Raw genomic sequence first — 27,935 nt, forward strand, 5'->3', positions numbered from 1 at the left:
AAGTGTTTTCTCGTTTTACTCTGTTACCATACACGCGTCCACATTCTAATAGTAATGGCGCAGATTTTCAAACGTTGCTGAGAAATCTTACCACCACACGTTTGCTTTTTACCGCTTTAACGATTTAATTTTGGGGAGAGGATAATTTGCATTTCATGAACAAATACAGAGTATACCTTATCTTTAGAACTGTGGATTCCTGTACAGTTACTGCAGACATATAGGTTTATGATTTTAATACAGCAGCAATTATATTATTGATAATCAAGTTTACAAGCTTTACTTAATAACGTTGTATATGAATTGACTGAAAAGCACTGAGGTCAGACAGGTTCATTAACTCCATGGAGCAAAGTTCCTCTTGTGGAGTTGGTTTGATTAGTTAAATTCTGTTTGGTCTGTGGTACCCACTAAATGTTTGTTGCTGTATTACTGGATCTCACTAGTAGACTCCTACCTGAACAAGCTGAATCTAATCCATACCCAGTTTTTATATTGTCCATTTAAGTGGTATCTTCTGTTTAGATTTTTGAAATAAGTTGTATGCAGTTATTATTGTTATTTCTTGTCTCTCAGTTTTGACTGTTCTCCCTAGAATTTTGTTTTCAATCAGCTTCAGTGCACGTTATTTCCTTAATGAGAGAAACCAAGTTTCATAGCTACTTTACGCAATCAGTTAAATTACAGTTTGTATCGATGTGGCTCATCCCCAAAAGCCAAAGTTGATGGTAAGCATTTCCAAAATGTTCTATTCTCTTTCACTTTATTATGAGTGCAGTTTTTATTTGCCACATTTTCAAACAGTTTATTAGCCGGTATGGCTGTCTTCTGCACTGTGTAGTCTGTTAAAAGCCTGCCAACATTTCAGAGGCCATTGCTGCCTCTATCATCAGGGTGATGTGTTGCTCATTATCTGTCTCATTAAGATGAACTGTATAATGAATAAAAGGGATAAAGCAATGGTGCAGGTTCATATGATAATACAAATACTAACAGCTATAGAAATTTTATTAATATTAATTTATGTATACTTTCTAAAATATATGGTAATTAATCTCTCTATACATCAAGCTGTAATGGAAGTTATACCAACCTTCCAGCAAAACAGTTTTGGCTCTTAACCTTGTGAAATACACTCATTGCAGAGATATTACAAGTTGTGGCTTCAGTCTGTAAGGAAGGCAGATGTAACTGGATTCATAACATCATACTCCAATGTTAGATACATACAGTGTTGCCCACTTTTCTCACTGCCTGGTGAGGAACCATACTGCAAGATGTAGAGAAATGTTTCTAGCACTTGATACATATAATCGGTTAATGGTTAACAGGCGTCTTATTTTGTGTTGTTGTCTTTTTTACCAGCAGTGCCCTATGAAGTCCCTCTTCAACTGCATAATTTAGAGAAAAAAACTTCAGGTCTGACCTTATGACCTTATAGTGGACAGAATTGCGGTTAGATCATATGGTTTACATTTAGTAGGTCTCAGATTTGAATCTTGGTCCACGCACTAGCTATCCTAACTTACTTTTTGTGACTTTCCTCAGTACATCCAGGTAAAAACAATAATTTATCCTAAAATATGCTGCGACTACATTCACCATGGTCTGGAATTATTAATTTATAATCGTCCTTGGCTTGGGCCTGTGAAGTTCTGTGGAATGTAAATAAATACTAATCTATTTTATTCTAATGGCCCTGCTCTTGGGCAGTATATGAACTGTGCCGTTTACAGGTGTTGCTGTATAGCCAAGACACAAGCGGATGAGAGAGATGAGACGAGATTGTAGGCAAGTGGACTTTGTTGAAGTGGCTGGTTGATTTCCTTTGTATATGCCAGAGGACAGGAATTCAAATCCCAAACTCAGAACGCTGGCTCTGTTGTTAATATCATTTATGTTTCTCCTGCAGAAACTTCGTCACTCAACACTCTTCTCATCTAGCCACGGGCGAAATATGGGCAATGTTGATGGATAGTGCGTGCCCTGCTTGCGGTGCAAGGTGCCATCTGGTGAGCGCAGGGGGTAAGTAGCGAGCATAATTGGAAGCTGTAGTTTAATCTCTTTCTCGAAGCTCTTTGGATCAATGATGAACTGTAACAGCAAAATTGAGCCCAGTTGAACTCTTGTTACAGCAACAGGACCAGTGATGGAATTATTAACAGGTTTGGCAGTGTTGGGCTACTTTATTAATTTCATTAAGGCACTTGCCTCGTCTTAATGTGTAGCTAACTCCCTGCAGTGAATCCTTTAATGAGAAGTTAATAGTCCATCAAGTTACATTATAATATTATCCTCCCAACTGTGCCTAGGTCTTCCAAGTGATCTTTTTGTTTTAAGTTTGTGTCCAAAATTTTGAGGTTTAAGGTTCTCTTGGCAGTTTCAATTTTGATAGTGGTGTTCTGGGTTGTTACGCTGTGGTCTTGTAGGTAGGTCCTAGTGTTTTGGAGGAACATACAATCTCTTTCCACATGGTAAAAGATGCAGGTGATTCGTTCCTCCAAAATGTTGGTAACCACCTTTGCGACCACAAGCCAGAAGATGACAGTCCTCTGTCTGATTATTGTTTATAATTTATACGTTAATGCAAAAACCAAAATTATTTACGCATTTGTTCCTTAGATGAATGAATAATCTGTACTGTTGGTGAAAAGTTATTAGCAGTGCAAGTAAAGCTACGAAGATGAAATGAATAGGACATTAACATGCTAGAAGAAACAACAAATGCATAAAAATTTTTGACTGGAACAGAATATGGAAAGAGAACAGATGAGAAATTAAGAATAAACTGGAGGATAACATTGATATGTGTCTTGGTGGATGCGAAATAGATTAATCTGGTAGTGAATGGTGCCATAGTTCTGTGCTGGTGCTGATTGACCTGTGGTTCCATGTACCAACAAGGAATTTTGTGACCAGCTGAATATGTGTTTAACAAGACCCCATACCATGAAAACCTAACCTCACTGCTCATTAACCTCTCACTGTTGCTATGTGATGGGACAGTTAAAAGAAGTTGCATGTTGTTGTTGTTTGATGTAACAAAGTGTGCCAGTCTAAGATTCAGCAAGTCCTCACTGCACCACAGTAACTCTGTTCGAGTTTTCTCGGACTCACATAGACGTCGTACTGAACCTTGATGAGGTGGCAGCCCCGCAGGTTTGTAGGCGGGAGGGGCGGAACATATAACTGCTCATTTTTCCATTCGTCACTGTCTCCAGGTCGTATCTTGCCCCGATTCAGTGACGCTAGCTCCCTTGTCTCAGTTTGTAGGACTTTATTGCGGGCCATATATTGTATCGTCTGTAACAAACAGGTCGGTATAATAGTGGGTAATAAAGGTACAGCCAAATTCTGCTGTAGGATCTTCACTTGCCTCATTCTTTCTTATTCACTACTGCTTATCATTTCCTGGTCTTTTGTGATACTTCGTTAACATCTGCAATTGTGTAACAGCATCGTTAAATCTGATTCAAGTAACGTAAGAATTGTGAAGCTATATTGTAATAACTTTATTTCATGCTGGTGACTCGATTCACACTATTCAGTTACCTCTGTGAGAGAAATCTTTCTTTGGTTGATAGTGATTCTACCTGACACCGCTAATTGTATAATAGTTCTTACCTCAGTGAGAGAAGCCTTTGTCCCCTTGATGGTGACTCGACTCTTGTTGTAGACCGTGGCAGAGATGCCGATTGTTTCTCCAGGCACATAGCCACCCCGGTCAAGGGCCACGCGACATACCACTGGGCCAGAGTTGACACAACTTACTCCCAGCTTGTGTTCAATCTCACACCGAAATGGTTGCTGCCAGTGTGACAAACAGAACATCGGTGATTGTCTTATGGATGAGAATCAGACGGAGCTGTAACTGGTGCAAGGACAGAAGGGAGCGGTGCCACAGGATGCTTTTAGTGCTTGTTCAGTTTGTCAGTTTATGGATCCTTTGTTTGATGTTGCCAGTTTAGCAGCGCTATCAGAAACTGTGCGAAGACTATTAAAACACAATGAAGAATTATACCCAGAAGACTACAGAGGTCAGTTGCTTGGTGTTGAAATGAAAGTTAAGCATGGTTAAATATGGAGAAAAAGAATTTTGACTTATGTCTAACTTACTGCAAGAATGGGAGGCTCCAGATTGAGGTCAATAGGGTTCATGACGATGAACACTTGCTGGTTCTTGTGTGTCAGGCCATTTGGTTCTCGCAGTGCAGCCTTGCAGTAGTATTGAACCCAGCCATGTTTCCCCAGGAATGTTGATGGTAAACCCAGTGGTAAGCCAAGCTTGAACGGGAAGCTGTGGATTCCAGGGGACAGCAGAACGGCACCCTGACCTGCATCAGACAAACATTGAAGGCGGTGTGTTCCGTGATTACATGAAATATTATTCCCTGTTGTCATAGAACTCAAGGTGCTTGAACTTCAGGCAGTTGTCCATGCAGGTGATGAGTTGCAATCCGTCGCTCCAGAGACTGTCTATGTCTCCATCGTCAGGGTTGGATTGTAATGCCATACTTACATAGGTTACTGCGTAAAGAGACTTAACTGCGACTCGAATGCTTTTCAAGCCGTCTGATAGAATTGGTGTGTGGTAGTACCCAGTGGCTGCTTTCTGCTGGTGGTGATGAACATTTTTGTGGTACAACGGGGAAAATTGCTAAGTAACTACCAACCCCTTCCTAGCAGAATTTTGTCTGTCAGACATGCTTCATCAGCTACAAGTCCTTGATGCACCAAATTCTGTCTTCAAGTTGTTGCTGGTTTCTGGGCCGCCCTTTTGCAAGATCTGTGAGCAGCCATTTAGAGGATTAACAAAGTGTAACGTGACTCACCCGGCTCCCCGAGTAGCCTCATGCGGAAATCAATGTAGTTCTCCCGGTCATACACGCGTTCCTGTCGCTGACTTCGGAGCCGCACCACCCCTTCCCCCACCACATGGAAATGCAGACCTGTGACACATGTTTCAGCATGACTGGCGATACTCATAGTTGTGGTAGCCCTGGTCACAGTAATAGTTATTGTCATAATATGGCCATTCCTGCAGATTTAGTGGCCTCAGCAGTCGATGGAGAATTGTTGACACACGGAAACAAACAGTGAAATGTCGAGATTACAATGGAAGTAATTAACATGTTGAACTCAGTATCGAGGCATTTATTAGGATATCCCCAATGAGTTTATTCATGCACTTCCTCAGTCACTCTTTGCATATCTCGCCATCCCTTCAAGATTTGTGTAAATTTGTAAGATGTTGGCTGTTTTCATTGAATATTCCATCCAGCCCCCAGTTTGGAGGACAGTTTCTTGTTGGTTTTATGTTGCATGCGAGAGGTTATGTTGGAAAAGCCCGAAGGAAATGCATCAGTTTGGAGGTCTTAAACAAACGGAATGTAAGGTTTCGGACTGGATTCACTGCAGGGCTCCATTAAAGGCAGGGGAGTTTGTGGTGAGCCGAGGGACTGTCAGGAAAGGAGCAGCACCATGGCGTGATGCGAGGTTGGCAGCCCTGGTTCGCGGTTCACCTCGGCGGAACCACACCGCTCCGTGTTTTTGTCCGGTTCAACGTTCTCCGTGCTCAGCCGGTACTTTCGCCCAGACTTTCCTGTGTCAAATCACCGAGCCACGAAGGAGTATAGCGGCGTGGAGACAACTCCACCCATTCCTAATGAGGGTGCAGGTGGCAGCCGCACGCTTCGACCGTTCGTTTGCAAAGACTTCAGTAGTAATTCGTATATTTTGGGACACGTGCATACACACTACATTCTTCCGCATTTATTTAAAATAGCGTAGTTAGTTGATACACCGTAGCTAAACTCTAAAGGACCGATGTAACACTGAGGTTTGACGACTGACATTTTGAAGTTACACCACACGAAACGGGGTTACGTTATTACGACACGCCGACGGGTGAAAGTCTTGTTTCTGTTCGTTTGTGTGTTGTTGTACCAATCGTTGGTCACGTGGTCAGTCAAACGAATTTCATTGGTTGTAATGCTTTTCGTTTCATGTGCCAAGTGATTGCTGCGCGCGACCGAACGTAACATTTCGATTGTGAATGTTTAAAATAATGAAGAGTCATGTCAAGGTCGGTTATCTTTTAAGCGTCTTTTCGGTAGCTGGAGGCTCGTTGTTGATTTGCTACAGATGCAAATCTAACAGCCTACTTCACGGGGCACACCGTGCTCAGCCAAACGCGAGATATTTGTAGCTTTTCAAGAATGGAAATTGTATAAATATAACAGTCGTTTTCTGAACACACTCCTCGCCTTGTTCGGTAGCGTAAACGAGCAGACAGAATCATCTTGATACGATGGGGTGTTGGCAGGCCTGAAGTGACGTCAGGGAAGATTAAGAACCGTGACCTGTCGGTAACGGGACGAGGCAGGAACCCCGGACTTTTCGATAGCCTTGGGGCGAGCGGCGAGGTTTTGTGTCAAGGATCCGCGTCGGAGGCTCGCGTGTTGCTGCGGACCGTTGAGTAGAACCGCGTGCCCATTCGCTCCTTTGCGTTGTCATGGCTACTCCGACCCCGAAGTTTCAGGTTTAAGTAACTGTTGTTCAGCTGACAGTCGCTCATCTGGTCGAGAAGTTGCCCTCTTTTGTAGAACCGCGAAATTCACGACTCGCGCGTAACCTGACTGGTAGATTCCGGTACGTACTTTCAGAACCTATTTTAATATTATCCTCCTACCACTCGTCTAGGTATCCCTTCCCTTCATGATCGTCGACGAAAATTCTGAGGGAAATTCTTCATTTGCCTTCGTGCTACATGTCTCGCCCATGCTGTCTGTAGACGCTCGCCGCGTAATTTTCTCTTGTTGTTTGTGACGTCATTTCTGCAATGGCGCGAACAGACGCTGGCCGGCATTAGGCTTGCGGTTGGTGCCCTGAGTAAATGTCAGTCATTCGCTCGGCTGCCATGTTTGCCGTTTGTTCCGAAAACGTCCTTACCTTCCTCTGTCCGTAGCCGCCGCAGTAGTTCCTCCCCTCCCCCCCCCTCTGCCCCCTCCCCAACGCGATCCTGACTTGCTTCTTCCGAGCTCCTAAAAAGGATCGACTCTCGCAGAAAGGCGTGGAGCGCTTCATTCCAAGACATCAGAATTAAGTGTTTCGGTGCAATATGAGGTTCTCAGGGCGGCAAGAACGAAGATGACCCGCGTTTCAGAGGCGCGTCCATTATCATGAGGAGGCAAATACCTCTGAAACGTCGGCAAACTTATACTTGAATACAGAATTCAGCCTTCTTCGAAGTCTTAACACGCCGGGAGGTCCCGCAATGAGAACAGTACACTTCCTTCCCGATCCTTTCCAGTTCATCTGTCACAATCACGCTCCCATCATGCATGGCCTGCTCTGCTTACACCTCGTGGTGAAGGTGCCGAGGCCAGGTCAGATTATGGCAAACCGGCCCGGAAGAGCGCGGACCTGTCAAACAGGTTCCTCCGTGAATGGCTGGAACTTATTCGTTTGCTCAAACAATTTCTCTCGTGTTGTGGAACGAGGAAGATGTTCGTTTGAGACTCCGTTTCTCTGAGATCCTGTCATCTACATTGAAGTCTCTTAAATGACCATTTTACCTGCGACTGTACCACCACGATGTTGTATGTGGATTCATTTCCTCCATGCCCCCCCCCCCGCCCTTTCGTTTATTAACCACCGTAACGACGTAGGCTCCGAGGTTTTCGGGGCGGTGAGTCTGAAGATGGCTGTCTTCTGGGTTGTTGCGCCGTGCAGTCTGGTAGAAGTTTACCGACGTTTCAGAGGTCATACTGCCTCCACCATCGCCCTGATGATGGAGGCAGCGACCCGATACTTCTTCCTTCTTCGGTCCAGATATTCTCGTCGGCGCCCTGTTCTCAAACACCTTCAGTCTGTGCTCTTTGCTTAATGTAAGAGACCAAGTTGTGGATGGGAGGGTAATATTAAAATGGACCCCAAATAAGTAGGGCGCAGACTGAAATCGGGTGAGATCATATTTCAGTTTTCGCCTTCAGAAAGATCAACTCTGATGACGGTGGTACAGGCGAAACTCGAGGCGTGCTTTTTCTGGGACGATCCGTCGTGAATTCAACGCAGATGGTCACAGTTGGCAGCCCTGCGCGCGTAACTGGGCGTTAATAATCTCGTCGTGACGCAATAACGAAAGTGACTGTACCGCGGTTTGATTCTCGCTGACATCACTCGCGGTTTCTCTCATCTGCTCGCAGCACACCCGTAGCGTTCTTTCGACGCTGCATCAACCGCTGAGGTCACATAATTCTGGTAAACATTAGGAGAGAGATTGACAGAGTAGCAAAATTATGTCAGGGTAAATAATTTCGAAATGCATTGTGCACACAAGTACTAGTTCCAGTCCGTTGTCATTCCAGTTACCGGAGCAATTTTCCCATGAAGGCATGTTTCCGTTTTCGACAGGTTTCACTGAGATGTGCTGTGGGTGTCATTATGGCCTTGAGCCACCTTATCGTCAAGGTAAGCATTGGGCGTTACGTCATACGAATGCATTACCTCGCTCACCTGTGCATGTCAGTCCACTTCGCTTCACAACCCTTCAAAGCCCAGTGGTAACCGGAAGTGAAGCCTTTTTTGTACAACGGGATCTCCCGTATGGCCCTACTAGAATTTCCGTGTTTAACAGTTTCACACCAAACCAAACGAAAGCGCCGATATTAATATTTGCAAAGAATTTCCATAACACGAAATCTCCTACAAGCCCCCCCCCCTCCCCCAGCGTCCATAAACTTGTCGAAACAGTCATAAGTCGTTCGTGCACTAAATCGATAGTCGATAGGAAAGTTTTATCGGCGTCGTCGTCGTTGTGTTCTATTGTTTCTTTCGGTCGTGTTGTTCTTTATCGATATAAATCGAGTTGCCAGTTGTATTGATCGATATTTGAAATTCAGTGAGGCCGGAGCTTTGGTACTGAGTGGGCGTTTGTGCCGGAGTTCGTGTGTTTGATATGCTAATTTATAATTACTTCAGTGATAAGTTACGACGCAGTTGCAATTAAGATGTGTGTTTAAGTTGAATTGAAGATCATGAACTGTGGTCCCATAAATAGGCTAATTTGTTTTTTATTAATACCTTACGCCTGTCATCGAAATGTGACTTCTTACATAGGAAAATGTATACATATTTAGTTCTATAATCCATGAATATTGCGAGCCACCTTTTTAAATGATTATTATTATTATTATTTAGTGTTCTGTCTGACGACAGGTCCATATGAACAGGATCCTTCCATCCTTTTCTCGGACTGGGACCTGTTCATATACGTTCTTGGCAGATGATCCAGAAGTGGTTTGCCATTGCCTTCTTCTGTGTGTGAATGGAGTAATTGTTGGGATGCCACGGAGGAAAACTCCGTGTTGCCTAGACCACGGGCCTTGCCCAACACAAGTTATAAATTCGGGCACCGCCGGGAATCGAACCCGAGACCCCAGGATTACAAGGCCAGCGTTCTAACCGCTAGACCACCGCGGCTGTGGTAAAATTACCTAGTGATAATAATTGCTGAAGTTCGTAACGTAACCTAACATTTCTTAATGGCTTAAGAGAGTAGCCATGTTGTTAATACACGAGTAGTGCGCGCGTCTCAGGCAAGCTTTGTTTGGCGAAGTGATTCGTTGCATGGTACGTCTTCACGTGTCGATTTTTCTCCCTTGACAGAAAGTAAAGCTCGCTTATCAGGGACACTTCAGACATTGGCTTTCATCCTGCGAAGTTTTATCACGTTATGTGCAATTTAAGTTCCTTGCCTGTTCTCGCGTTAAAGTCTCTCGTTTCTCGTCTGTGTTGACGCTGCGTATTATAGCCAAGTAAAAAGGAGAGTTGTGTGGAGTGGGTTGAACCGGCTCAGGATACGGTCCACTGGTGGGTTTATACGAACCTTAATCTGTTCGCGACTCTACTTCGTACGAACTTTATATTATTGCTCCTGTAATGCGGCTTTCCGTGCAGCAGTAATGAACTTTGAAACCAGCAGAGCATTGCGAAGAAGCGATCTCAAAAATATTCATGTGCATCGGTTGAGAGCTTATTTACGAACCCGTTCGTGGTTCCTGGGACCGGCTGTCGTGTGAGGGCTTTAGTTAGGCCATGCCGTTACATTACCGAGGGCTGGTGTGTCGTCCTCCAGTTCCACCAGAACTCTGCCACTCAGGAACTGGCCCGGGAAGTACAGGAGACTTGAGTTGTCGAACAAGATGAGAAACTTGAGCAACTTCCGAGCGGCCATCTTCACCACGGCACCATCTCACACCGACTGGGCTGGCAAATGGCTCTCACCGCCCGTGCTGCCATCTGTAAGCAGGTCGCCTCGGTGGCTCAATCGGAACAAATGCTCTGCGATGTTGCCCACTCGTATAATAACAGAATACTTGTATAACGCCAGTTGAACACTTTTTCATGGTACAGACTTATGTCGCTTGGAGGGGCTGTCCACCTTTGTCTGCATTTAGGTTCTTGTTTAAGAAATTCGGTGCATCGTATTCGGCAGGTTCCTGGTTCAGATATCGGTTTTGGCGGCCGGCTGTTCTCACCGAGGTTCTTCATGATTTTTCTTACTCCTTCCAGGGAAATTGTGGGATAGTGCCTCGAGTTAGGTCACCACCGCTTCCTTCCACATCCTTGCTCAAGCATAATAGTCCCATCATTCGACGCTGTGCGGATTGAGATCCTGAAAGCGTCGTACGTTTTCATTTCTATTTGAGCGCCTTTAAAGGCCGCAACTTCTTCGACATCAGTGCAATGCGTGTAGTATAACTTATGCTGTTGTCGACTTCCTTCCTTCTGGCAGTGTCTTTGTGAATGACATTGACGTTCATATCACACAGATGGCAGCACCATTCACTGCGGTGGGCGATGAACAGTGTCCACGTTGGTGCGATCTGGTCGAGGCGAACACTGACTCAAGGGCGTGTTCAGGTGACAGCGAGCAGATGTTTGCCGTCTGAAGACCAGGGTTCGTTTTCTGGTTGCGGTAGGGATTTTTTTCTCGTCACCGCGCCCAGGTCTTTCGCGTCTTTTATTCGACACGAGTACAGAACGGTGGGATTGACGACTCATGTAGCACGCGTGAGGAAGAGAATATGACATTGCGATGGCGTAGTTCAGATGCAACTGGCAGATGTGGGGACGGGCGTAGATTGGATTGAAGTGGCTCAATACAGAAATAGAGTGTAGTGGCCGGTTTTGTGTCACGATATCCTCGTCCGTTGATGGCGTTTCCTTATCAGTTTCTTTGCTTATTTCTCGTGCCTCGTCTTACGACGCACATTCGTCCTTTCGCCTTTACCGCGTCGCGCGCTGGCTCCTGGCGAGCAGCCAGCTGCACTTTATCACTTCGCTGTTACGTAAGTGAACATTTGTCAGCATTACGCTTCGCTGGTTCTCGCTAAAGCCGTGCGACCTTCATGGATTTGTCTTTGGTACTTTATGGTCGATGTTGTCCGTCGCCGGAGGTGGTACATTCACCACGTTTCGGGAGTTTATATTTCTTATTTCTTCAGGTATAAACAAATTGTCAATAGATGGCAACTCGCGAAACGCCTTGAAAATGAAACATTCCTCAAAACACTCTTCACTAGCCAACAAATCACCAAAATATGAACACAGTTTGTTGCGTTACAAGCGGTGTGGACGTGATTAAGAATTTGTGTTTTCGTGTCCAATAAGAGAACAGTGGTATCCACCTGATTTTGCAATTCCGAGAGGCCAAAGCGAGAGGGGCAGGAGCCGCTGCTGTGAGACACGTGACCATCGCTGGCGTGACTTCGATCCCTGAACTTCGATCGAGAGCAACTGCGTCGCGTGCCTTTGTTTGAACTTCGATACCTCGAGGTCTGTGTCCGGTGCATCAGTACTGGCGGGGAAAGTCACAGGTTTAGGTAACCACTTGCAAGACAAAATGGCTTCACGCGCTTAGGGGAGTTAAAAATGCGCACTTAAGAACGCGGGATTTGAGGGCGTGGATTGGATTCATCTCGCTTACGCTAGGTTGTACTGGCAGGCTCTTGTGAACGCGGTTATGAACTTCAAGTTTTCGTCGAAGACTGCGATTTTTTGTTGGCTTCCTGAGGAGGGCTCTGCCCCGTGTTAGGTAATGGATCCGTGTCGGCTGCCTTAACCCCGTGAGCCGAGTCACTCGTCTGTCCAACGGTCAGAATCATAATGCGCGCTCAGGGAAAGCTTCGTGTACTCATGGAGTGAAGCGGTGCTTTCCTCTGTGAACTGGGATGAATCTCTTTGATGGAAGCTTCGATAATCGGCGATCTTTTGCTGTAGCGTATTTTGCCGTCCTGGCACTTTTAAGACTACGCACCTCGATATGCACAGTCGTCCTGATGAGAGAAGTAATTATCTGCTCCGAAACGTCGACCAGTGCGCAACATCGCATCCGACAGCCGTGATAAAGTTGAAAGAGATTTGTTTGTCTTCCTGGACAGACCATCCGAGACAGGATAATCTGGTCGTGTTAACTGCTGTGGTCCTATGTAAACTTTCCATTTCGTGTTTACGCATGGAAACTTTCGAGAGGTTGACATTTGTCGATTGGTATTTTCCAGGCTCGCGGACGGGGTGGAACGCCACAGAGGGAGGCTTCTGCCATAGGTATTGTTAAGTGTTTGTTGTAGCAGAACCCAAATATTTAACACCGCTAATACCAAAACTCGCCAAATATTGTTCAGAAAGACGGAAAATTAAAATATGGCCACCGCTCAAAAACGTTTTGGTTCTACAATCGACCAACAAAACTTTGCTCGCCAAATGTGCATGAACAGACGAAGTGTTAGAACCTGCTAGTTCCAGTTTTTGCTCGTTCCTAGGAGTAGTTCGCTCTCCTTATCAGCCGTCGAGTTGCCCTGCATATCGGTTGGCCTATGTCCGATCGACCCGGTTGTCGTTCCAAGTGTCTTCTTTCACAGCCTCGCATTTAGATAACAGATTCTCCGTGGAATATGTCATCTGATGACAGATTTCTTGTGCCCTGATGACGGGTTAATCGCGTGGCGTTACAGTAGCATTTGGCTCGAGGCGCTGATAAAGACAGACGTTTCAGTCAGTGATGCGAGTCGAGTGGGTAGGCGGGACGGACATCCCGCCACTGCGCGCAGGTCGCGTCGCCATTCTCCCGCTATAAAGGCGCGGTGCCGAGGCCGGCGGCCGTCAGTTGCTCTCCCTGGACCCAGCGCTCAGTAAGTACCGTTGCATGACATCAGTGGCGTGCAGATTGCTATTTTTGCGGTATTTCTAGAATTTAAAGTGCAAGCCGCCATCGCTCTTACTCGCTTAGCAGCGGCGTTTTGTTCCGGTGGCCTGTCATCAGCAGTGCTACGAGATGCAAATATTTGAGTTGTGAGGGTGGTCCTTGCGTACAGCTGGCCGACAGTTCTGTCTGTCGGTGTGTTGACAGTGGTTTTACAAACACCGTAGACTCAATTATTATTGTAATAATTATTATAAAATATGTAGTTCGTTGTTATCGGCAGTGTGATTATAAATGACTTGATCGACAACCAAATTCTTCTGGTCATGGAGGAAACTTCTTTCAAACAAAGCGTGGCGTTTAGTACGTCATGACAGTCCACGGTCACACTTCCTTGGCATTCAGTAATCGATACCTCGAGCTGTTGGTGAGGCAGTGCGCAGGACCGCCTTCAGCTGTTTGGGTGAATTGACTTTTGGGTAAGCTCCGTCTAGCATTTGTGGCGTGAAAAGGTGGCAGATTCACTGATGTAAAATGTTTATGATTCTTTGGACGGATAGTGTTTGGGGACGTGGACACTCTCTCTCTCTCTCTGTCTCAGGAACGAACGAAATTTAGGCACTTACCTCTTGAGTTAACCTGCTGTGTTTTGAGAACGGCGAGACTACAATTTTTCCATAGGTACTCTTACGTATTCGTTTTCGGAGGAAACATTAATGTTTATAAATGGACAGGTTTTTCGAGTTCTCTCCTTTAATGCGCACTGAAATCGTGATCCTTCCCGGCTTTATTATCAATCTCTATTTTAGGGTTCCGACGGATTTTCAGCGTCTGTCCGTCCATCTTGTGTTTGCTGTACCAGACTTTAATTCTTCGAAACGCTAGTAGCTCGCCAAGAAGCAGTTGTTTTTAGGCGAATCCGATTGAATTCGTTTTTAGGTTGTCTCCGGAATAATGCGGACAAAATGCGTGCGTGCGTGTTCAGAGCCTGTACTCTGCACTCCGCTACGGAACCGGACAGGCCGCACTTATAAATACACCTGGCTCTTCTCGTTGCCAGACAACGGATGCTTCGCGCAAGAAAAAATATTCCACTTTCGTGACTCCCACTGATGAGGCTAGCAGAAACTGTAAATTAATTTGTCTGTATAATTCCAATTACTACGACTGAGATGTCAGCCCAAAGTTTCGCGCCGTCGCCATGTTAACACGTGATAAATTACCCGTACAATATTTTAGTTGCTGTTTGATATTTGGTGGAATGACATAACTAAATTTGCGATAGTAATCATCGGAACATGGTCGACGTTTGGACTGTTGTGAAGACGCTGATGCTGCTGGCGAGGGTAACCCCGGATAGCGCGTATCGACCCAGACCCAGACGAGGCGTCTGCAGTGCCGTGGCGTAGGTTAGGTTCTAGGAATCTCGTGTGTCGCCCTGAGGAAGGAACGTAGATTCATTCAGGACGTTTGATAACTGAGCGTAGGGGAATATCTGGGCCAAAGGAGTGACATACGGCCGCTTGTTAACTCAGTGACAAACCTTCGTATCCCATAAAAGCCGGGGAATTCCTTTAATAGCTTCGAATTCGAGGGCGGGGCAGAGAACCGAATATTTGACGTTCGCCGAGAACATTTTTATCCACAGAACCGCCTGACAGGAGCTACTTTAAGACCGTATCCTGTGATCCGACGCTGTGCAGTCTGGACTGCTGACAGTCGTCGAACGCGCCGTGAATAGTTGACAATTGAAGGGACACGGGCGGAGGTGTGACCGATGACTCACTCAAGTATCGATTGTTCTCTCGTTTTTCCTGCTGCAAGTCTCACACGTGACGTCACGTCGAGCCCCGCCCATGTCCTTGCTGAACAGCTGACGAGCGTTTCTCCGCAAGGTCACTGTAAGGTCAGTGCCTCGTGACTTAATAGTGCAACAGCAGAGAAATGCACTCGTCGGTAAATTGTTGCCGTTGGTGAGGAGTCTCAACAGTCTCCTCTTCTTATTCTTCGCCCTGGGGGGGTGAGGGGAAGAGACGGGGGGGGGGGGTCCCGCCGAGGTTGCGAGCCGATGTCAGTTTATTGATCTGGGTTTGGGCCCCGGACTGGTCCTTTCTGCAGGGAGAGGCCACGCAGATTCGGCCGTTGCAATCGTGAGAAATTTATCTGATGTCTTCCTTTAGAAGCAGTCGCTCTCGACTCTCGTGCGTAAAATGGGAACGCACATTCACGTCTCCGCAGTTCACCCCAACAGATTCAATTTTTAGCCCGCGAGTTAGCCATAGGAACCCCCACTTCAGAGCTCGCATCGGACGTTTCTCAGAAACCGCTTATCGAAATTGGCATGTGACCTTTTAAAGTCCAGTGGTAATGTTTATTATTGCGCGTGCCACGTCCCGAACTCTTGCGTCGAGGTCGGCTTCCCGCTGTATGAAGTGAGACTTTCGGTTGTGTCGTGGTGACCCGCTGAATTCTTTTGAACCGTAAACGCCGCTCTGGAGCGGCAACTTCTCCGTCACTACTGTGAGGCAGGCAGTATGAATGTCAGGCGGTGTCATCGACAGTAAAACCTGGCGCTGTCTCCGGTTCCATTACGAAAATTTGACACAGTTTCGTGTCATTTTCCTCTCCGTTTTATCATGTCGATAGCAGGACGAGGTTTGTAGAATGCATGAGATAAAATAGGAAATATGTGCAGTTTCTGGTCGGAACCTCTTTGGAAGACGTAAGCGTAGATGGGAGAATAATATTGAAAGGAACCTCGAAGGTTTCCTATGTGAGAATGGCGAGCTCTTGTGGACACGGTAATGAACATCCATGCAGGGAGTTTATTAGCTTGCTGAGTGACCATCAGCTTCTTATTGGCTGCAGGATTATGCATGTCTTGTTACGACAACTCCATGACTGTTTAGCCCTGAAGATGGAGGCAATACGTTACTCCGAAACGATGACCTGCCACTCTACACGTCGTCAAAACCCAGAACATGACGACCCAGGAGAGTGTCCACTCAGTTAGATTCATTGGACACAGATAACCTGAATCTCTGGTCCTGCATGAGATCGGAGCTAGTCAAATCTTGTGTCTTTATGGAACAAAAGTGTTCATTAACATGTTCGCAAAAGCCCACTGGTGCCTGTCCTGAGTTTGTTGATGTACTCCACAACCTCAGAATCTATCCCTTCACGATCCATTTTAATATTATCATTCTCTGCTGTGAGCTTTTGTGATGTCGTGCCGCGTCTGTACAGGAGTATGGTTTGTCGACAACACTCCAGACCTCTTATGTTGAGCGGTGCTACGGATTGGCGCAAACATCAGGCCACTCTCTGCCTCAAGTTGTCATTCAGCGAGGACTTCAGAGAACGTCTCTTCTAGTGCGTCCTGTCAGTTGACTCTGGTGAGCGTTTCCGTGCCGACAGTTACGACTTTTGTGATTAGATCTCTTGTTTCCTAAATTAATTTACAACCTACAACATATAAATTCGAGTCGATTTAAGAAATATTTTTGAGTTAATTACGTGAATCTCTCGCCATCCAGAGCATTGATGTCGCATTTCCAGTGTAGTTTGTGTGGGGGTTGTGTTTGCTGCGATGTCTTTGGCTGGTTTCTGGACGTCCCGTGTTGTTTCAGTGTTGCTGGCGCGATCATGAAGGCCGCCGACCTGGACACCCCAATCGCAATCAAACTGCTCACAGCTGGCTCTGCTGCCTGCGTTGCTGACTTCGCCTCCTTTCCTCTCGACACCGCTAAAGTTCGACTACAGGTAAGACACGGCCCGACGGTAGATTTCGGCGCCACTGACGACTGTCATGGAGTTCCTCAACCACCGTGGCTTGAGAGAGGTCTAAATACATTTTATATCTTGAATTCAGACGCCTTTAGGAACTGCTAACCATCTCTTTGGTCCGTGCTGCTGTTTGGGAGTAGGAGATGGGGCTCCAGACTTTATTTTATTTACGTTATTTCAGAGCTTTAAATGTAATGCCATTAGATTACTCGTCAATGATTGGGTGCTGGGACATCCCATTGATTTACATTATAAAAGAGTTTCAATTTACGCCGGTTCGTCCAGGAACCCATCCCCGGCGTAAATCGAGGGCTACCTGTATTTTACTTCCCATGGAAGATCTAGGTGGAAATGGGAGAATAATATTCAAGTGGAGTTAAGGAAGTAGGATTGGAGGGCACAGACTGGACCCCTGCATTTTCATGGAAGTACTGAGGAAAACAATGAAAATCTCAATTAGAATGGATGAACTCCAGGCCAAGACTTGAACCTGGTACCTTGGAATGTGAAGCACGAGCCACAACTGAAAATTGTGAAAACTGTTTGCAGATCCAGGGTGAGGGGCGCGCGTTGGTGACTGTGAACACTGGCAGCGCCCTGCTGGTGCGGCCCCCCCGTGCAGTGCAGTACCATGGCCTGGTGGACACCATCGTCACCATAGCACGCCAAGAGGGCGCCAGGTATGAAACTCGGCAAGATGTGCAAGCTAGCACTGGAAAAGACTGACGAGCGACACTCAGTTCCATGTCTGCCCTCTCAAGTCCCCTGCTGCCTCAACCTTCTAGTTTTGTGAGTGAGATTTTGGGTTTGGCAGTGAGTGTGGAGATGGCCGTCCTCTGGGTCGTTGCACATTTTAGTCTTGTGGAAGTTTACTGACATTTCAGGGGTGCTTGCAGCTTGTGAGGAAGCGGTTTGAGATGTGGGAACGTCAGACGAAGAACCTTGGCCAGGGGATTGGGCAAATGCAAGGGTGGACCAGAGCTTGGCCACAAGAAGGGGGGAAGACGGGTGTAGCTCACACATGCGAGAGAGAGGGCAGAAAGGAAACAGCCCTTATGAGATTTGAGGTTCTCTTGTTGGTGAAGATCTGACGCTCTTCAGGTCCACAGCATCACTACCCAGAAGACCAATATTGGCAGATGCTGCTTGTTCTTGGCTTGGGGCCGTAAGCTTCCAGTCCAAAATCATATTGGTTAAGTGTCGGACTTGATCCGATGATCGAGACGTTGAAGTTCAGTCCAGTGTCAGGCAGATTCTGACTCTGTATAATAAAAGGTTTGAGGTTCTCATGACAGTGAAAGTTTTGTTTGTAGTTCTCTGGATTGTGACATCTTTACTCGTGTGGGTGGTTACCAACTTTTCAGAGAAATCTGCTGCATCTGTATTCAGGGTGGAGGTGGCAGTTCCCTTGAAACATTGGTAATGACCACATGACTTTTGCAACTCAACAGACTGCAGCCCAAATAACTTCATTAAATGTCGGTACCTAAATGTGATGTTTCATTTGCGAAATTTCATATTCTACAGAAGAAAATTAACTTATCAAATAGTGCATATTTTCAAAAGCTCTATTAACACACTAAATATCGTATGTTAAGTCGAGCGCCACTGAAAATTTTGCGTGATCGCCATGTTGATGTTATTCATAGTACGATGTTGAAAAGTAAATAGGTGGAAGGGTGGCTCTGTTGTCATGTTCCTTTCCCATCTTTACCACTTGCTTGTTGATGTGAGTTAGTGTTACTTGAAATGCTCCCTCTCCCGTGTTTTTGTACAGTACAGAAAACGTCGCCTATGTGCACATTTCTGTGTCGCGCGTTGCTCACAACTAGTCGCGTGTCACTTAACATGAGAGAGTGGGGGCCAAGTTGCTGTGCTGGTATTGGATGAGCTCTCATTGCAGGAGTCTGTACAACGGGCTGTCTGCCGGACTGCAGCGCCAGATGTGCTTTGCCTCGGTCCGCCTGGGACTGTACGATTCTGTCAAGACTCTGTACCAGCAACTGCTAGACGGTACGCCGCGGCCACAGCCAGTTACGCTAAGCAGTGCTCTGTGCATGATGCCACCAATGGCCACATTGCATTTTATCGTGTCACTGCAAGTCTAAAAATTAGAGCTGGGACTCTACCTTATAACATGACATATCCATTCCTAATTCATCACTCACAGTGCTCCTGCCATTCAACGCTTGATCACATGTTCAGTTGATACAGCATCTCTTAAACCAGAAGTGATGTCTCAAACGTAGTGGGTTTTAATCTTGATGCAGAGAATGTAATTATTGTTGTTCTTGTCAGACCCTTGATGCAAATGCTGAGATATTACTTTGAAATAGGTACGACCATTTTTCACCACATCCTTATATTTTATATTAATATTACATTTGGTGCTGTGGTTCCCAAAGTGTCATTAAATGGACTCGGAAAGAAACGCGAACTGCGCTGAGTTTGAACTGGAAGTCGAACAGTCTGTGCGCATGGCAGGACGCACACCTCACTATGGCTCAAGAGTGAATTATAAGAATGGGAAATTTTGCATGTTGGTGTAACTTACAATAGGGCAGCATGCAGGGAAATAATGTAGCCGTTAAGGTGGAATTACTGTGAAACAATAATCATGTTATGTAATGTAGGGTCTTGGGACTACTAACACACAGTATTTCACTCTGAGTCTCTCTATGGTGCAAATTGAACTTTAAACTGCAGTGGTGCCAACCCAAGACATCACATGCAGATACCTGGGTGAATCCCATTTATAACCTTTAGTAATATTAACAAATTGAGAAGGCAACTTCACTGTGTTAGCAGTGTTTTTGGCATGGATTTCAGGTAACCGCAGCGGTGGACTGAACATCGGGACGCGGGTTGCCGCCGGCCTCACGACAGGCGCACTGGCCGTTCTGTTGGCCCAGCCCACTGATGTTGTGAAGGTGAGGTTTCAGGCGCAGCAGCGAGCGCTGGGAACACAAACAGCCCCTCGCTACAAGTCCACACTGCAGGCGTACCGAATGATCGCCAAGCTGGAGGGTGCTCGTGGGCTTTGGAAAGGTGAGGCACACTTCAGCTTCCATACAAGACATAGGTGGCAGGAGTTCAAAGGCGTTGTCCAAATTTATGATATTGCAGTTTTGTTTCTCTCATTAATTTATTACTGAAATAATCAGCGTTGCAGATGTTACACTGCATAGAGCCGTAAATTGTATTATTGGCAGAGTTACTGGCTTCTTTGAATAGTTGCGTAGCGAATAAGATTTTTTCTCTTTTTTCCATACTGATACACAGTGAAAGATTACTTTGACTGGTATGAACCAAATTAAGTTAAATAATTTTTAGTGTAGATTCCATTCCCAGATGTTATTGAAATGCATAGAATATGTCTGGAGATGAACCATGAGAACAGACATGGCTTTCCCACTGTGTGTTCATTGAATCCATTAAGACATAGATTACTCTTCAGTGCCAATATATTAACATGCAAGTAAAACCGCCTTCTAACAGATCAGCTGTTTGTAAGAGCCCATTTTGCATGTAGACTTTTCTTAAAATAAAGTTTACTCAAGTAACAAAATTGTTTGTTTATCGTGACACGTATGATTGTATATTTCTGTCCAAAAATACACATTCTTACTTATCATCAAATTTGGGTTCTAAGAACAAAGGAATAGGAAACTGTACATCTTTTGTATTATTTACCACTCTGTGGTGATTATGGTTGGATTCAATGTAGATTTTTCTGAGTGCTTTCTCATTTTCTCACTGAAAAGTTAGAACATTATGTTTAGTCATGCACCCTTATAATTAGAACCCTAAATTGTAGCTACTAGAATGGTAGAGTTATTATGTCCTCCGAGAGGGTCCTGGTGGTTATGTGAAGTCCTTTGCTCATATGCCAGCCAGATCCAGTAGACTTTTTCTGCATGCTTTCTTGCCATTAAAAGTCATGGAAACTAAAGCCTCCGCTATGGTTCAGTACTCACTACTATGAAACTAGAGGCACAGAAGGTAAAGTTGTCCTCGTGTGTAAGTACAGTGGGAGATGCGGAGGTACGGGTCCACCGCTAGAAGGAGGTGAGAGGTAGGTTTCATGTTCCAGCCACCTTACCCACGAGAGAGCTGTCAAGTAGAACCATGGGTTTTTCCGACACCTGTTCTGCTGTGCTGCAAGCAGAACTCACAACATCTTTGTCAGAAATTGAATCTAGCGTGTCTGACTACGCTATCAAGAATTACGCTTGAAGCATCAGTGAACAGGAAGTCCCTTAGTTACAGATTGTGTTTGAAAATCTTGTTTATAAGTCTTTTGTTCAAAACTGTTTCCCATAGTTATAATGATAGGATCTCAAGTCTGTCCCCAGTAAGAGGTAAAGTTCTCCCTGTGCTTAATCACTGCATCATGATTATGTGTGAGGTGATTTCTCAGTGTTGACATTACGTGGAGGTTACCTGTCAGCCTGCAGCCAGGCAGTGTATTGACTGGCCTAACCCCATAGTAGCCTATTCGACCGATAAGTAATTTGAAATGAATAATACTAAAAACAACAGTACAGCCGTACTACCAGTAAAGAAAGAAAACAGTTAAACTGTGCAACATATATTTAGTTGAGTGTTGGTGCTGCCATCATCGCTAGAAGTGGTGTTTCATGGCGAGAAACATTTACTTAGGGGAAGATGGAAAGGTGGAAGAACTGTCGAGATACTGAATGAGAATTCTCGGTATGTTCCAAGAGCTGCAGAGGTTGTTTGCACTGGCACAGTATGCTCTGTTTCCACAAGAATTTCCCGAGAGCACCAGCTCATTTTTAATTATGAATTAGTGTTTTTGTGATTGTATTGATGAGCCAAGATATCTCAGTCAGTATAGTGGTTAGCTATTGGCTGGACGACTAGGGTTCGATCCCCGACGGGGACAGCGGATTTTTCCTCTATCCTCTGCGTCCAGACCGGCTCTTGGGCCCACCCAACCTCTTATCTAATTTTGTACCGGGGTCCTTTCCTGGGGGTAAATCATCGCCGGGGCTTGACGCTGACCTCTCACCCCTATTTAGTGCCAAATTCAAGAATAGGAGCTATACGTCTACCCCTTCCCCATGCAAACCTGCAGGACTGCTTTCTTTTTTGTGATGGTGTTTTTGAAATATTTTTATGTGCAACTTTATTTGTAAATCGGGTGTTCATGACTCAGGGACTTCCTGTGTCAATTTATCATGTGTCTTGGTGCTTAAGGCTGGTGTTCAGTGCTTGGCACTAGTGATAAAGCAGCATGTGTGCTCTCTCCTACAGAAGACACGATGCTGTTGTCTATCCTGCACCATTAGTTGGCGTGACACCACCACTTGCTTCAGGTAAGCGGGGTTTCTTTTCTGATGTCACATTGCATGTCATGACAAATAGCGATGAAGTAATAATGTTTGTGTTCTGGCACAGGAACATTCCCCAATGTGAGCCGCAATGCAATCGTCAATGTATCCGAGATCGTGTGCTATGATGTAGTGAAGGACCTGATCTTGCAGCACAATCTCATGAAGGATTCGGTGCCCTGTCATTTCACCTCAGCTGTCATCGCAGGTACAACTGCGATTCGCCATGCTTATATAGGTCTAGAACACGGTTGAATCAGGGGGCACGGAGATCGAGCGTCACTGCTAAGTGGCTCTTGCTTTATGTCTAGGAGGTATTTACTTCAAACCTTGGTGTGGAGACCAGCTTTCCCAACTGAGATACTTCATTTTCCTGGCACTACCTTAAATTAGGCTATGACCACTTCTTATTGAATGCATTGTTCACTATCCATCATATCATTTGATGCTGCGTAGTTTGAGCTATGGACAGTGTTTTAGTGTGGAGCAGTGAAGCAGCCTGTTGCAAAGTCTGAATCACAAAATAAAGAAATTTAAGCAACCAACCCCTTCTACTCCATAGAATAATTCACTTGAACTAAAAATTCTCAGTAGTGGTTATTCTTTATTGTGTAATTATTTTAGTTGATTGTAAATTAATGTCATAACTGTGTAATTTATATTTGTATCAAAAACAAATATTGTATTTGTGTAATGACATGTTCTACATCCTTGACTTGGGCATATGAAGGATCTATGGACTGTAAATAAATTATCTTCTGTTCTATTAGTGAGTAGAACTTTGTTAATCTGAAAATGAATAACCTAGTTTTAAAGCAAGTATTAAACATTCATCTGAGTTAGAAATGTTTACTCACTTTGACTAACATGTTATGAAAGAAATAACCATCCAAGTGAGCAAAGGGAATTTTCACTTCATATGGCTGGTGCCTCTGAAAGTAAAACCCCATGTTACATTGCAGTCTATTCTTAATGCATGGTTTATCATGGAGAAACAGGAGCCCATTTCTGAATTGCAGTCGCAAATATAAGTTTCATGGTAAAGCATTTGACAATTGAATGGCTGGTCAGATTAGATAGTAACACTTCTGACTTAAATTTGGAAAATTTGTAGTTCAAGTGTCTGTGAGGAAATTTGCTCTCTTGCATAAAAATTTGGTTCTGTGTATCTCAGTCCCTGCTGTCGAATTTGTAGTGCATTAATGAATCCATCTTCAGGACAGTGTCTATATGGTCCAATGTTTGACATTTTTCTAGGTTGTGTGTGTAAAATGATCTCCGTAAGAAAACTAACTTCATTATATTTTTGTTTATGCATCCGTTTTCCAATTTTGTTTCTGCTGCAGGATTCTGCACAACTGTTGCCGCATCCCCTGTTGACGTGGTGAAGACACGCTACATGAACTCGGCGCCCGGGGAGTACCGCAGTGCAGTGGAGTGCTCACTGCGCATGTTTGCCCAGGAGGGTCCTGCAGCCTTTTATAAGGGGTTTGTACATTTTCATGACACATAATTTTTGTTGCAAGATGTCATTATGGCCACTGTTTAGAAAATTCACTGCTTAACTTCTTTTAATAGAACTTGAAGATTCAGCATTACTTATATCAAAGCCCACTGTTGAATGTGATCCCAACTCTCATTTCCATCCTCCTCACAAACCTATTTCCCTTTTATATATTTTAATATAATCCTTGCACCTCCTTCTGGACCATCAGAGTTTTCCTTGCCAAACTCTTTCCCCCAGCCAAGCTACATGTTCAACGCATCATAACCTTTTTGATTTTACTGTTCTGTAATGGTAAGTGTGTACAGTTGTGTGTCGCAATGTTGCAGCTTCATTCCATCGTTTTGCCGCTTGGTGTCTTGGAACATCGTGATGTGGATTACATATGAGCAGTTTAAACTTACAATCGCCAACTTGCGCCGGGATCATAACTGAATGCACAAATTATTAGTTATTTTGAACTTAAGCCAAGAGGATATCGTGAAGTTTGCCATTACATGATTTTGGTAGCACTTGTAGATCTCTTTTGACTATTGCATTTTGGAACAAAGGTAAGTGGGGAAGTTATTGGATTTCATTAGAACCAAATAATGTCTGATATTCGTACAATTTAGTTTTGTGTTCTGGTAGATGGCAATTCCATGACAACCTGTTGTGATATTAGGTATTGTAAATTTCAGAATGTATCTCTTGCAAAGTGATGTAAGTGACATTGACTTTGTTGAAATAAGTGAATGGTGTATACCCTCAATAGCGTATTCTGTGGTCATAAAGATCAGCCTAAACCTTTGAGTGTGTTAAATGAGAATAAATATATTTTTTATTTTATTGTAGGAATAAGGTAATGAAAACCATAATCATCAGTCTGAATGTTATATTTGACCAATAAAGTCTCACTTTGTTGTCTTAAGATTGCACACACTGCTTCTCCATAACCTTGCAATCCTATTGTAATGTTGGATCTCCTCTCAAGACCTTGCAGTTTATGAAGTGTATGTGCTTCCCTGTCTGTCTTAGTTGTTTCTTTCTTTCTTGGTCTATTTATCGGTTCTTTGCATTATGCAGAAGGCGTATAGTATTGAATCAGAAGTTGGGAAGGATGTGGAAGTAAACTGTCAGGAAGCAGCTTACTTTCTGCAAGAGCTTTTTTTAGGAAAAGAGAATAAGGTCACAGGATATCTGCTATCTTAGTCAAGATTTAAGTTGGGTACCTTCCAAATAATAAAACAAGGGTGCTAACTGAAAGAGCAATTATAAGGAAGGAATATCGTAATGGCTGTGATTTATTTTCAACCATTGGTAAGCTGTGTATGTCCACTGTTTTAGTTTCATATACCAGTATATATGGGCCAAGTTTCATTAATATTGTATGAACGGCATTACATCTGAGTTATGTATTCATAATATTTTTCTCTAAAGCCTACAATATGGATAACGTATACATATTTACGTATGATAATCGTAAGGTTAAAAAAACTGTTCCTTGTAATCTTGTAGTTCATTGATAGCATTATATTTTCGTTGTGTCATTGAAACAAATATAAAACTTTAAAAATGTTGCTTTACGTTTAGCCAGGAAATTAATACAATTTCAAGGTCTATGAATTGTATTAGAGCGATGGGTGTTCCTTGGGGAACGAAGTGGGTAGCAGACGATTGAGTTCCGCCATTATAATTTTTGTGCTTCTGTATGTGTAGCCCTGCTATTACGGGAAATTTGTTTTCATAGATGGGGGAAATGTGAGATTGCCGCTATTGTCATGTGCATAGAAAAGTGCTAATAAAACACGTGGATGAGTAGCAAAATGGTTTGTAATTTTTCAGTTTCGTAATATGCGTTGATAATGTTCACGTGAAGCATGGAAACTTCTCAACGCATTATGCCAAATATATTAGTAACAGGTAAGTAAGTGCCTTTCTTGCAAATTGCAAGTGGTGCAGAGGTAATGAGTATAATGTTAAAGGTACGGGTATAATAAATTCCTCCAAAAATTATTTTTCCCGCATGTTGTGTTTGATATGATCCCAATGGTTTACACATTTTTATTAAAATGTCAGTAATTGTTTCCGTTGTGAACTGAAGTAAAAATAAGTGCATCAATACTGTAAGGGTTTCTTATCTTCCTGTGGTTATGTTTTTGGTTAGGTGACATTTGGGTATAATAGCCTAGCATAGAGGAAGTGGAATCATACCGGAATGTTTAATTAAACTAGGCCGCACTCCCATATTCATCATTGAACTCACCACTGTTAAAACCTGAAGTCCAATGAAGTATTCTGTTAGATTGTGGATTTTGGTTAGTGGCTGATTTATGTCGCACTTTTAGAGCACAGGTAATCAGTATAAATTTACCTCATACTGCTTACATGATCTTTGTGCAGGAACTCCTGGTGTGGGTAAATCAACAGTATGTGAACAACTGGCAGAAAGGACTGGACTGGAATGGCTAGAGGTGGGGAAGATCGCCAAGGACTGTGAGTGCTTTGAGGAATTCGATGAAGTGTATCAGTGCCCCGTATTGGATGAAGATAAGGTCTGTAGCACAGATGTCATTTGGGTTTCCTGCTGATAATGTGTGTGTTTGGACAAAATACTTCCTGTTGTTTTGAAAACAAAATGGTCCTTACTGACCAAATCACAAACCACTTCAGTTCATACAATTAAATCTTCTTCAATAACAAGTGTCATTAATACACAGTAAATATTCGATATCTAAGAGACTGTTTCACCGGTTATTAATGATCAAGGACAAAGAAGGGCAGATAGTAAAGTCAGGCAGTTACTGTTCCACAAATGACCCAGGTCTGTTTTGTGATATTTATACAAAGATTGTTCACTGTGTTTGTTGTCTGAAAAGTTCAGATTTTATTATACATGTCAGTCTAGTTTACAACTTAACATTAGTTCGTAAGTCCCATTTTGTTATTATCGACTCCTACATGTGAAAGTTTCAGTTTCTTTTCTTACTTTTGTGACCAAAATTTTGAATTAATATAATGTTAGACCTATGGAAAATTACTCACAAGTCTCATTGCTCTTAATGATTCTGAAGCTTCTTGATGATTTTCTTCATTTCTCCTTACTATGTTGTGTTGAATTCGGTGCTGGTAGCAGAATAGCAAATATTGCATTTATATTGCAAGGTAAACTGCGTGTCCTTCTGTTGGTGGAATACCTGAGATGTGTTCCTTTTTTGCAGCTCATTGATGAGCTTGAAGACAAAATGGCTCAGGGAGGCAATATTGTTGATTATCATGGTTGTGACTTCTTTCCTGAAAGGTGGTTTGACATTGTGTTTGTTCTGCGGACCAATAACACTGTCTTGTATGACAGGCTGACTCATCGGTAAGTAACGAACACATTTTGCTTTATCTTCATACACTACGAGGAAAGCTGGGCACATTTTATCATGTCATTTTGAATGTTTCCTGTTTTTAAACAGGATTTTATAAATTTTTACCATTGATAATCCAATATGGTGAATGTGCAAACTTCAGGGCTAACAACATGCTGTTACAGAGGTTATACCGGCAAGAAATTGGAAGACAATGTGCAGTGTGAGATATTTCAAACAATACTGGAAGAAGCACAGGCAGCCTACAAACCAGATATTGTGCATCAGTTGCCGAGTAACACTGCTGATGACATGGAAGAAAACCTGGACAAGATTACAGCATGGGTTGAGCAGTGGAAAATGAGGGCAAGCAGTTAGATGTTATAACTAGATTTTTGTATAAACAGGATATTCGTAGAGGTTTGCAGCAGACTGAAACAGTTGGTTTTACTGGCAGAACAATTTTGTATGTGTTCTTCATTTCGAGATTGGGCTGCATTCCATCTTGTTCTTGATCTTCACATTCTTTGCTTCTTTTCATTACAATTGAAATATATTTATCATTCCACTGACTCTGTTTTGTATATTTTATTGTTCCACCTGTACCCAGTGATTCTTCACATACTCTGCCACATTTGTGTGCAGCTTTGCTGTCATTTCCATGCTGAGTGTTCGTGTTATTTGTAGAACATGTGTTGATCGTTTTGTCGTATCATATGAATTTTGGTTTACTGGCTCTTCGATAG

General features: G+C 43.8%; 3 protein-coding genes across 4 annotated transcripts; 2 read left to right on the forward strand and 1 right to left on the reverse strand.

Annotated features, from left to right (window-relative positions):
• Positions 1-990: 990 nt before the first annotated feature.
• Positions 991-10,283, reverse strand: Vdup1 (arrestin family protein Vdup1). The gene is made up of 6 exons (XM_022074994.2): positions 10,114-10,283; positions 4,833-4,949; positions 4,117-4,334; positions 3,625-3,807; positions 3,118-3,303; positions 991-2,094 (listed from the first exon to the last, which is right to left on the reverse strand). Exons 1-6 carry the CDS (start codon positions 10,235-10,237, stop codon positions 1,921-1,923), a joined length of 1,002 nt encoding a protein of 333 aa, XP_021930686.1. The 5' UTR covers positions 10,238-10,283; the 3' UTR covers positions 991-1,920.
• Positions 1,913-24,764, forward strand: LOC110835100 (dicarboxylate carrier UCP2). Of its 2 annotated transcripts, none has more exons than XM_022074996.2 (9): positions 1,913-2,025; positions 16,454-16,602; positions 16,837-16,969; positions 17,543-17,673; positions 18,897-19,006; positions 19,823-20,041; positions 22,418-22,558; positions 23,697-23,838; positions 24,184-24,764. In XM_022074996.2, exons 3-9 carry the CDS (start codon positions 16,853-16,855, stop codon positions 24,287-24,289), a joined length of 966 nt encoding a protein of 321 aa, XP_021930688.2. In that variant the 5' UTR covers positions 1,913-2,025; positions 16,454-16,602; positions 16,837-16,852; the 3' UTR covers positions 24,290-24,764. The 2 variants fall into 2 exon arrangements, with proteins under 2 accessions (XP_021930688.2, XP_021930687.2); XM_022074995.2 differs by lacking the exon at positions 1,913-2,025 and adding an exon at positions 13,067-13,196.
• A 584-nt stretch (positions 24,765-25,348) lies between these two features.
• Ak6 (adenylate kinase isoenzyme 6) lies at positions 25,349-27,761 on the forward strand. The gene is made up of 4 exons (XM_022075006.2): positions 25,349-25,756; positions 26,237-26,388; positions 27,055-27,200; positions 27,375-27,761. Exons 1-4 carry the CDS (start codon positions 25,714-25,716, stop codon positions 27,565-27,567), a joined length of 534 nt encoding a protein of 177 aa, XP_021930698.1. The 5' UTR covers positions 25,349-25,713; the 3' UTR covers positions 27,568-27,761.
• Positions 27,762-27,935: the final 174 nt, after the last annotated feature.

Source organism: Zootermopsis nevadensis, unplaced genomic scaffold (genome assembly GCF_977971745.1).
Source record: "Zootermopsis nevadensis isolate Lab colony 2312 unplaced genomic scaffold, Znev_1.0 Znev_ptg000004l, whole genome shotgun sequence".
In the NCBI taxonomy this organism is placed as follows: Eukaryota; Metazoa; Arthropoda; class Insecta; order Blattodea; family Termopsidae; genus Zootermopsis; species Zootermopsis nevadensis.

Coding starts and splice junctions, on each gene's coding strand:
- Vdup1 (XM_022074994.2), bottom strand. CDS start 10,237: ATGGCCGCTCGGAAGTTGCTCAAGTTTCTCATCTTGTTCGACAACTCA. Junction 3,808..4,116: donor TGGAGCCTCCCATTCTTGCA/GTAAGTTAGACA, acceptor TCACACTGGCAG/CAACCATTTCGGTGTGAGAT. Junction 3,304..3,624: donor CAAAGGCTTCTCTCACTGAG/GTAAGAACTATT, acceptor TGTTTGTTACAG/ACGATACAATATATGGCCCG.
- LOC110835100 (XM_022074996.2), top strand. CDS start 16,853: ATGAAGGCCGCCGACCTGGACACCCCAATCGCAATCAAACTGCTCACA. Junction 19,007..19,822: donor GTACCAGCAACTGCTAGACG/GTACGCCGCGGC, acceptor CATGGATTTCAG/GTAACCGCAGCGGTGGACTG. Junction 20,042..22,417: donor TGCTCGTGGGCTTTGGAAAG/GTGAGGCACACT, acceptor GTTCTGGCACAG/GAACATTCCCCAATGTGAGC.
- Ak6 (XM_022075006.2), top strand. CDS start 25,714: ATGGAAACTTCTCAACGCATTATGCCAAATATATTAGTAACAG. Junction 26,389..27,054: donor CCGTATTGGATGAAGATAAG/GTCTGTAGCACA, acceptor CCTTTTTTGCAG/CTCATTGATGAGCTTGAAGA. Junction 27,201..27,374: donor TATGACAGGCTGACTCATCG/GTAAGTAACGAA, acceptor ATGCTGTTACAG/AGGTTATACCGGCAAGAAAT.